This window comes from Silurus meridionalis, chromosome 21, assembly GCF_014805685.1.
Source record: "Silurus meridionalis isolate SWU-2019-XX chromosome 21, ASM1480568v1, whole genome shotgun sequence".
In the NCBI taxonomy this organism is placed as follows: Eukaryota; Metazoa; Chordata; class Actinopteri; order Siluriformes; family Siluridae; genus Silurus; species Silurus meridionalis.
In genome coordinates, this window is record NC_060904.1 from 18945811 (window position 1) to 18955810 (window position 10000).

The 10000-nt window shown below is 44.0% G+C and overlaps 1 protein-coding gene across 4 annotated transcripts in view; it reads left to right on the forward strand.

The window, feature by feature from the left end:
* Positions 1–10000, forward strand: part of cdk14 (cyclin-dependent kinase 14) — a 34348-nt gene that overhangs the window by 4917 nt on the left and 19431 nt on the right. For 2 of the 4 annotated variants that reach the window (XM_046877474.1, XM_046877477.1), the window contains one exon: positions 6580–6825. In XM_046877474.1, coding sequence (XP_046733430.1) covers positions 6580–6825 — 246 coding nt within the window. Of the gene's footprint in view, positions 1–5868; positions 5991–6579; positions 6826–10000 lie in introns of those variants that run through there. The other 2 variants (XM_046877476.1, XM_046877475.1) reach the window with 2 other exon arrangements.

The following is a 10000-nucleotide window of genomic DNA, read 5'->3' on the forward strand; positions in this document are numbered from 1 at the left end:
ACAATGTGAGCAATGCAGTGTGTAATGCCATGTGTAACAGTGTGTATAATGCAGTTTGAAGCAGTGTGTAAGGAAGTGTGTAATAGTGTGTAATGCAGTGTGTAGCAGTCAGTGTGTAACAGTGTGTAACCACGTGTGTAATGCAATGCATAGCAGTGTGTACCTCAGTGTGTATTGCAGTGTGTAACAGTGTGTAGCAGTGTATATAACGCAGTGTGTAGCAGTGTGTAACACAGTGTGTAACAGTTTGTGTAATGCAGTGTGTAACAGTGTGTGCAATGCCATTTGCAGCAGTGTGTAACGCAGTGTGCAATGCAGTGTGTAACAGTGCGTGTGCAATGCAGTGTGTAACGGTGTGTGCAATGCAGTGTGAGTAATGCAGTGTGAAATGCAGTGTGTAACACAGTGTGTAACGCAGTGTGTAACAGTGTGTGCAATGCAGTGTGAGTAACACAGTGTGCAATGCAGTGTGTAACAGTGCGTGTGCAATGCAGTGTGTAACGGTGTGTGCAATGCAGTGTGAGTAGTGCAGTGTGAAATGCAGTGTGTAGCAGTGTGTGTAACGCAGTGTGTAATGCAGTGTGTAAAAGTTTGTGTAATGCAGTGTGTAGCAGTGTGTGTAATGCAGTGTGTAACAGTGTGTAATGCAGTGTTCCCAGTAGAAAGAGCCTGTACAAAAGTAGGGGGTAGTAGAAAAGCTTGTAGGCCAGGGGGAGGAGTATTATGGACTTCGGGAGGGCAGGAGGAGGAGTTTTATAACTTCAGTAGTAGGAGTTTGGTTTGAGTTTTTCCATTGTTAAGAAAATTAAATGATTAAATGATGTGGATCTGTGATGTGAACCCAGAAGTAAAAGTGAATCTAGAGAAGTAGTCCAGAATTTTTGGAACTGTAAGCGAATGTTATAAGTTATTAACACACACACACACACACACACACACACACACACACACACACACATACATACATGTCAAGTCAAGTCAAGTCAAGTTTATTTGTATAGCGCTTTTCACAACAGACATTGTCTCAAAGCAGCTTTACACAAATCAACAGTGATGGTGAATGGTGTGCATTTGTCCCTGATGAGCAAGCCGTGGCGACTGTGGCAAGGAAAAACTCCCTTAGATGTTATGAGGAAGAAACCTTGAGAGGAACCAGACTCAAAAAGGGGAACCCATCCTCATCTGGGTGACATCAAGAGTTTGATCATAAATCTTTCAACAATACAGAACACTGGAGAGTGGGAACTAACATGATTACTGGAGTATAAGATTATAAGTAATGTTCTTTCTGCAGTCTTAAACAGTCTATATGGTTAGTAGCTCCGAGTTTTATAAGCTCAGCATTTGTGATCACCACAGATCCAGCATCAGCTTCTCCATGCCAGAGCCTTTAAACACTCCAGGAGGTCCAATGTCAAAACTCCACACATGTAGCGGGATCCAAATGGCACTGGTACGTCTCTAGATGGTTCAGGATGTTTGTGAGTTCGGCATCTACTTCTTTAAAGGTCCGTAATCATCACGAGGTGGGAGGTGACTGGAGCTGGAGCAACCTCAGGATGCCTCGGGATGGGGAGAGAAAGAGAAGCAGTGGAGAGGAATTAGCGTAGCTGCTGTTCATGATATTAACAGCACAAGTTGATAATGTGCATGTGATCAGATGTTCTGGAGCACAAGGTTATGATGTGATGTGTGTTATGTGTAGGCTTTGCTAAAAGATACGTTTTAATCTACACTTAAATTGGGTGAGTGTGTCTGAGCCCCGAACACCGTCAGGAAGACTATTCCAGAGTTTAGGAGCTAAATGTGAAAATGCTCTACCACCTTTAGTGGACTTTGCTATTCTAGGAACTACTAGAAGCCCAGAGTTTTGAGATCTCAGGAGCGTGGCGGATTGTAGCGTGTTAAAAGACTGGATAGATACACGGAGCCAAACCATTTAGTGCTTTATAAGTGAGAAGTAATAGTTTGTAGTCTATTCGAAACTTAACAGGAAGCCAATGTAGGGACGATAAGATCGGGGTTATGTGATCATATTTTTTTGACCTTGTAAGAACTCTGGCTGCTGCATTCTGGACTAACTGAAGCTTGTTTATTAATGAAGCAGGACATCCACCTAGTAACGCATTACAGTAGTCTATTCTGGAGGTCATAAACGCATGGACGAGCTTCTCTGCATCGGATATAGACAACATATTTCTTAGCTTAGAAATATTTCTAAGGTGAAAGAAGGCTGTTTTGTAACCTGATTGATGTGATTTTTGAAAGACAAGTCGCTGTCTAAAATAACACCCAGGTCTTTTACCGTTGAACTAGTGGTTACAGAACATCCGTCTAAATGCAGGTTGAGATGCTGGAGCGTCTGTATACCAGTTTTGGGCGATGAGCAAAATCTCAGTCTTATCAGAATTTAAAAGTAGAAAGTTATGGGTCATCCAATCTCTTAGTTCCTTAACACACTCAGTCATCCGGGTTAATTGAGCTGTATCGCCTGGTTTAGATGAAATATATAGCTGAGTATCATCAGCATAACAATGGAAGCTAATTCCATGCCTTCTAATAATATTTCCTAACGGAAGCATGTATATTGTGAAGAGCAGGGGTCCTAGAACTGAACCTTGCGGCACGCCATAATTTACTTGCATTAGCCTGGATAGCTCTCCATTCAAATCTACGAAATGGTAACGATCGGACAGGTAGGATTTAAACCAGCTTAATGCCTGTCCCTGAATGCCGATGTAATTTTGTAAGCGATCTAGGAGGAGATCATGGTCTATAGTGTCGAATGCAGCACTAAGATCTAGTAAAACCAACAGCGAGATGAAGCCTTGGTCTGAAGCTAAAAACAGGTCATTAGTTATTTTAACTAGAGCAGTTTCTGTGCTATGATGGGGCCTAAAACCTGACTGAAATTCTTCAAAGATATTGTTCTCTTGCAGGTAGGAACATAACTGTGCAGCGACAATCTTTTCTAAAATCTTAGACATAAATGGGAGATTTGAAATTGGTCTGTAATTTGATAACGTGTTTGGATCCAGATTAGGTTTTTAATGAGGGGCTTAATAACTGCTAACTTGAGGGATTTAGGGACGTGACCTAAAGATAGTGAGGAGTTAATAATATTTAGAAGAGGCTCACCAGTTGTATATAACACTTCCTTCAGTAATTTAGTAGGAATTGGATCTAACTGACATGTTGTCGATTTAGCTTTGGCAATAACATTATACAGCTCTTCCTGTCCTATACATGTAAAACAGTGGAGTTGTGGAGTTGAAGGTAACACTGTCTCAGGAGATGCTGTAAGAGGTTGAACTGCCACAATTGTTTTTCTAATGTTATCTATTTTTCAGTGAAGAAAATCATAAAGTCCTCACTACTAAACTGTGATGGAACACAATTTTCAGAGCCCTGATTTGTAGTTAGTTTAGCTACTGTACTGAAAAGGAACCTGGGATTGTTTTTGTTGTTTTCTATAAGTTTGCTCAGGTGTTCAGCTCTAGCAGCTTTTAGCGCCTGTCTGTAGCTGAGCATACTGTCTTTATACGCGATTCTAAATACCTCCAATTTAGTTTTCCTCCATTTTCTCCAGATTACGTGCTGTTCTCTTGAGGGCATGTGTATGACTATTATACCAAGATGCAGGTGCTTGGTCTCTAACCTTTTTTAACCGGATAGGGGCAACGGTGTCTAATGTGCTAGTGAGGATAAGGTCTATGTTCTTAGTTATCTCATCAAGATTAATAGTAGTTATGGGTTTAGTGAGAAATTGAGATAAATCAGGCAGGTTATTTACGAATCTGTCCTTAGTGGTTGGAACAATAGTCCTACCAGGTCGATAACGTGGTGCAACACGGCTAATCTGCTCTACCGGTAGTGTGTACAGTATGAGGTAATGGTCTGTGATGTCATCACTCTGAGGTAAAATATCTATATCAGTGACGTCTGCTCCGTGGGATATTATTAAGTCTAGTGTGTGGTTAAAGCGATGAGTTGGTCTGGTGACGTTTTGTTTAACCCCAAAAGAGTTTAATAAGTCAACAAATGATAATCCTAGAGCATCGTTTACATCATCTACATGAATATTAAAATCTCCTACAAGCAGCACTTTATCAAAATTGATCAAGAGATCTGATAGAAAACAAGCAAACTCTTGAAGAAAATCAGCGTAGGGTCCTGGGGGTCTGTACACGGTGACCAGAGCGAGTTTACTATGTATGTCCGAAAGTACAACTTTAAGAACGAGCACTTCAAATGATTTAAAGCTGAATCCTAACATCTGACTAACATTAAGAGAAGCAGTATAAATGGTTCCTACACCCCCACGACCAGTCTGACGGGCTCATGCTTATAAACATATCCTGACGGTGTCGACTCGTTTAGACCCATATAATCACCTGGTTTAATCCAGGTCTCAGTGAGACAGAGTGCATCGAGATTATTCTCTGTGATCATCTCATTTATAATCAGTGCTTTGGGTGCAAGTGATCTAATGTTTAAAAGACCAAACTTTAAAACTTTTGGTGTTTGTTTATCTGGCATTTTCAGTTTTAACTTCAATGAGATTGTTTCTGGATCTTGTGTATTTACTTCTTGGTTTTGCTACACGAGGATAGATACGGTTTCTATAAACTGGGCTGTGTGTGAACTTGTAACTATTTGGTCTGTTGTATGCGTGTTCTCATTGTCGAAGATTTCCTGATGTCTTACCAGTCAGATGGTGTGAAGTATCCTAGAGATGTTATCTGATAGCACTGCTGCTCCAACTCTGCTGGGGTGCAGGCCATCAGGGCGGAAGAACCTAGGACGCTCCCAGAAACAGTTCCAGTTATTAACAAAGAGAAGTTTATGTTCTCGACACCATGACTGTAACCATTCATTTAGAGCTAAAAGTCTACTAAACTTCTCAGCCCCTCGCTGGTAAGTGGGAAGAGGTCCTGACACTATGATCCTCGTTGTGGGTGATGTGCTGCGTACCGTCTCCACCAGGATCCTGAAATCCTCTTTAATACCTCCGTTTGTCTCAGCCTGGTGTCGTTCGTTCCGGCATGAAGAACAACTGCTCCGAAGTTCTCCTTCAGGACCGCGGGTACCTGCGCAGCGACATCAAGAACACGAGCACCAGGAAAACAGCGAGTGTGCACCTTACCTTTAGCTCCGGTAGCGCGGACATGCCGGACGATGGAATCTCCGAGAATCACAGTGTCGCGTTCCGTCTCGCGGAGAGGGGCGAAGCGGTTCTCGGTCGAGATCTCGAAGGCCTGTAGTGGTGGCGGGGGAGACGTCCTCGACCGGGGCTTTGCTTGTCTCTTCCGCTGCTGCCGCATCCAGGGTCCATGTTGCACCTTTGCCGGAGTTGTAGGTGCGCTGGGTCTGGGCAGAGAAACACGCGGAGTTGAGGTGCTGGGAGCGTTAGGTTCAACCCGGGAATTTACCTGGGACGAGTGCGCGTCCGCCCGGGATGTTTCCAGCGCCGCTTTCCGCTCTCGCAGCCGGGCATGCTTTTCATGCAGCTCGCGAATCTGTTTCTCCAAAACCTCCATCTCCAACGCCACCGTTTGCAAATCGAACGAGTCCTCACCTGTGCTCAAAGTCAGACACACAGCCGGCATAGTGCTTATAATCACGAACAGATTTCGGATACACAAATAAGATAAAGTGAGAGAAGATATAGTGGTAGTCGAGTTTAACTGACTACAGGCACAAGTCAGGAAGACAAACAATTTAGGATTATTAAAAGAGAAAAACACAAACAAACGAATATAAACACGAATACAAACACGGAACTCGCGGCAAACAAGTCAAACACAGGAAGCTACGTCACCGGAAGATACATGAGGAGAATATGATGAAAATGAGGGAGGAGTGACTGTGAATTGGGACACAGTCGGATGAATGCCTTATGCATTATAAATGAGACTGTTTGGTGAAGAGAAACCTCTGCTCTTTAGGGTAAAGTGGCTTTCTGAAAGCTGGGAATGACACTTAATTGGGTGATTACACACACACACACACACATACACACACACACACACACACACACACACACACACACACACACACACACACACACACAAATAAAGTATTAAAGCAGCAATACTTGAACTTGAAACATGTTGACCTCAAGGGTCCATTTGTAAAGAGGACAAACACACACATACACACACACACACACACACACACACACACACACACACACACACACACACACAAACACCATGACTTGGAAACACACATGCAGCTGATGTGTGTGTGTGTTTGTGGTGTGTGTGTAACTCGGCCTCATAGTGCATTGCGTTAATTAGAGCAGCGTTTCTATAGTGGCAATAAATATTTAAGCAGAATGTTGATGTGATACGACTCTGTCTGTGCTATTTCACACAAACTACACACACACATGCACTGTGTATGGCTTTGTGTAACAGATATTTGACTTTATTGAAGGTGTTGTTATAATGAATGATTTTCTTTAATGGTTAATATTTAATGCTTTTTGCACACTAGAATATAATTAATATAATACAAATTCATTACATTAATTTACTTATTTCATGTCAAATAATTAAACTGATTTGCCTACAGATATGCGTCTCCAAGATGTCCACTCGAGGGTGCCAGGGTTCTGACTCGCTCTTTAGGCCCCTGGATTCGATCCCTGAGGAACGCCGAGTCCAGCGCACTCAGAGTGGCTTCGAGTCCTTTGAGAAACATGCCAGTCAGGTGAAGAGAGTTCACTCAGAGAACAATGCCTGCATCAATGCCTCTGGGAGCAACACACACTCAGAGTCACCCAAACTCCGCCGTCACTCCAGTCCCAGCTCAGTGAGTGTGAGTGTGTGTGAGAGCTGCAGCAGGACGTGTGTGTGCTGATGTGTGCTGATGTGTGAGGATGTGTGCTGATGTGTGAGGATGTGTGCTGATGTGTGCTGATGTGTGAGGATGTGTGCTGATGTGTGCAGATGTGTGAGGATGTGTGCTGATGTGTGAGGATGTGTGAGGATGTGTGCTGATGTGTGAGGATGTATGAGGATGTGTGCTGATGTGTGAGGATGTGTGCTCATGTGTGCTGGACGTGTGAGGATGTGTGAGGATGTGTGCTGATGTGTGAGGATGTATGAGGATGTGTGCTGATGTGTGAGGATGTGTGCTCATGTGTGCTGACGTGTGAGGATGTGTGAGGATGTGTGCTGATGTGTGAGAATGTGTGTAGATGTGTGAGGATGTCTGCTGATGTGAGGATGTGTGTGATGTGTGAGGATGTATGAGAATGTGTGAGGATGTGAGGATGTGTGCTGATGTGTGAGGATGTCTGCTGATGTGAGGATGTGTGCTGATGTGTGAGGATGTATGAGAATGTGTGAGGATGTGTGAGGATGTGTGCTGATGTGAGGATGTGTGCTGATGTGTGTTGATGTATGAGGATGTGTGATGTGTGCTGATGTATGAGGATGTGTGATGATGTGTGAGGATGTGCTGATGTGTGTTGATGTGAGGATGTGTGCTGATGTGTGTTGATGTATGAGGATGTGTGATGTGTGCTGATGTATGAGGATGTGTGCTGATGTGTGAGGATGTGTGCTGATGTGAGGATGTGTGCTGACGTGTGAGGATGTGTGCTGATGTGAAGATGTGAGGATGTGAGGATGTGTGCTGATGTGTGAGGATGTGTGCTGATGTGTGAGGATGTGTGCTGATGTGAGGATGTGTGCAGATGTGTGAGCATGTGTGCTGATGTGTGAGGATGTGCTGATGTGTACTGATGTGTGAGGATGTGCTGATGTGTGTTGATGTATGAGGATGTGTGCTGATGTTTGAGGAAGTGTGTGGATGTGTGCTGATGTGTTAGGATGTCTGCTGATGTTTGAGGAAGTGTGTGGATGTGTGCTGATATGTGAGGATGTGCTGATGTGAGGATGTGTGCTGATGTGTGAGGATGTATGAGGATGTGTGCTGATGTATGAGGATGTGTGCTGATGTATGAGATGTGTGCTGATGTGTGCGGATGTGTGCGGATGTGTGAGGATATGTGCTGATGTGTGAGGATGTTTGAGGATGTGTGCTGATGTGAGAGATGTGTGCTGATGTGTGAGATGTGAGGATGTGTGCAGATGTGTGAGGATGTGTGCTGATGTGAGATGTGTACTGATGTGTGCTGATGATGTGAGGATGTACTGATGTGTGAGATGTATACTGATGTGAGGATGTTTGAGATGTGTACTGATGTGTGAGATGTTTGAGGATGTGTGACGATGTGTGCTGATGTGTGAGGATGTTTGAGATGTGCTGATGTGTGAGGATGTTTGAGATGTGCTGATGTGTGCTGATATGTGAGGATGTTTGAGATGTGTGACGATGTGCTGATGTGTGAGATGTATACTGATGTGTGAGGATGTTTGAGGATGTATGCTGATGTGTGCTGATGTGTGAGGATGTTTGAGATGTGTGCTGATGTGTGATGTGTGAGGATGTGTACTGATGTGTGAGGATGTGTGAGGATGTGCGGATGTGTGAGGATGTGCTGATGTGTGAGGATGTGACGATGTGTGCTGATGTGCTGATGTGTGAGGATGTATACTGATGTGAGGATGTTTGAGATGTGCTGATGTGAGGATGTTCGAGGATGTGTGATATGTGTGCTGATGTGTGAGGATGTTTGAGGATGTGCTGATGTGAGGATGTTTGAGGATGTGCTGATGTGTGCTGATGTGTGAGGATGTTTGAGATGTGTACTGATGTGTGCTGATGTGTGAGGATGTATACTGATGTGTGAGGATGTTTGAGGATGTGTGTGCTGATGTGTGAGATGTTTGAGGATGTGTGCTGATGTGCTGATGTGTGAGGATGTGTGCTGATGTGTGAGGATGTTTGAGGATGTGTGTGCTGATGTGTACTGATGTGTGAGGATGTACTGATGTGTGAGGATGTGTACTGATGTGTGAGGATGTTTGAGGATGTGTGCTGATGTGTGCTGATGTGAGGATGTGTGCTGATGTGTGCGGATGTGTGCTGATGTGTGAGGATGTGTGCTGATGTGTGCTGATGTGTGAGGATGTGTGCTGATGTGTGAGGATGTTTGAGGATGTGTGCTGATGTGTGGATGTGTGAGGATGTGCTGATATGTGCTGATGTGTGTGAGGATGTGTGCTGATGTGTGAGGATGTATGAGGATGTATGCTGATGTATGAGGATGTGCTGATGTATGAGGATGTGTGCTGATATGTGAGGATGTATGAGGATGTGTGTGCTGATGTGTGGATGTGTGAGGATGTGTGCTGATGTGTGAGATGTGTGCTGATATGAGGATGTGTGAGGATATGTGCTGATATGTGAGGATGTGTGCTGATGTGTGAGGATGTGTACTGATGTGTGAGATGTGCTGATGTGCTGATGTGTGAGGATGTGCTGATGTGAGGATGTTTGAGGATGTGTGCTGATGTGTGAGGATGTTCGAGGATGTGTGACGATGTGTGCTGATGTGTGAGGATGTTTGAGGATGTGTGCTGATGTATGAGATGTGCTGATGTTTGAGGATGTGCTGATGTGTGAGATATTTGAGGATGTGTACTGATGTGTACTGATATGTGAGATGTGTGCTGATGTGAGATGTTTGAGGATGTATGATGTGTGAGGATGTGTGAGGATGTTTGAGGATGTGCTGATGTGTGCTGATGTGTGAGGATGTTTGAGGATGTGTGACGATGTATGCTGATGTGTGAGGATGTATGCTGATGTGTGAGGATGTTTGAGGATGTGTGCGGATGTGTGCTGATGTGTGAGATGTTTGAGATGTGTGCTGATGTGAGGATGTTGAGGATGTGTGAGGATGTGTGCTGATGTGTGAGGATGTTTGAGGATGTATGCTGATGTGTGATGTGCTGATGTGTGAGGATGTGTGATGATGTGAGGATGTGTGCTGATGTGTGAGGATGTTTGAGGATGTATGCTGATGTGAGGATGTGTGCTGATGTGAGGATGTTGAGGATGTGTGTGTGTGTGTGATGTG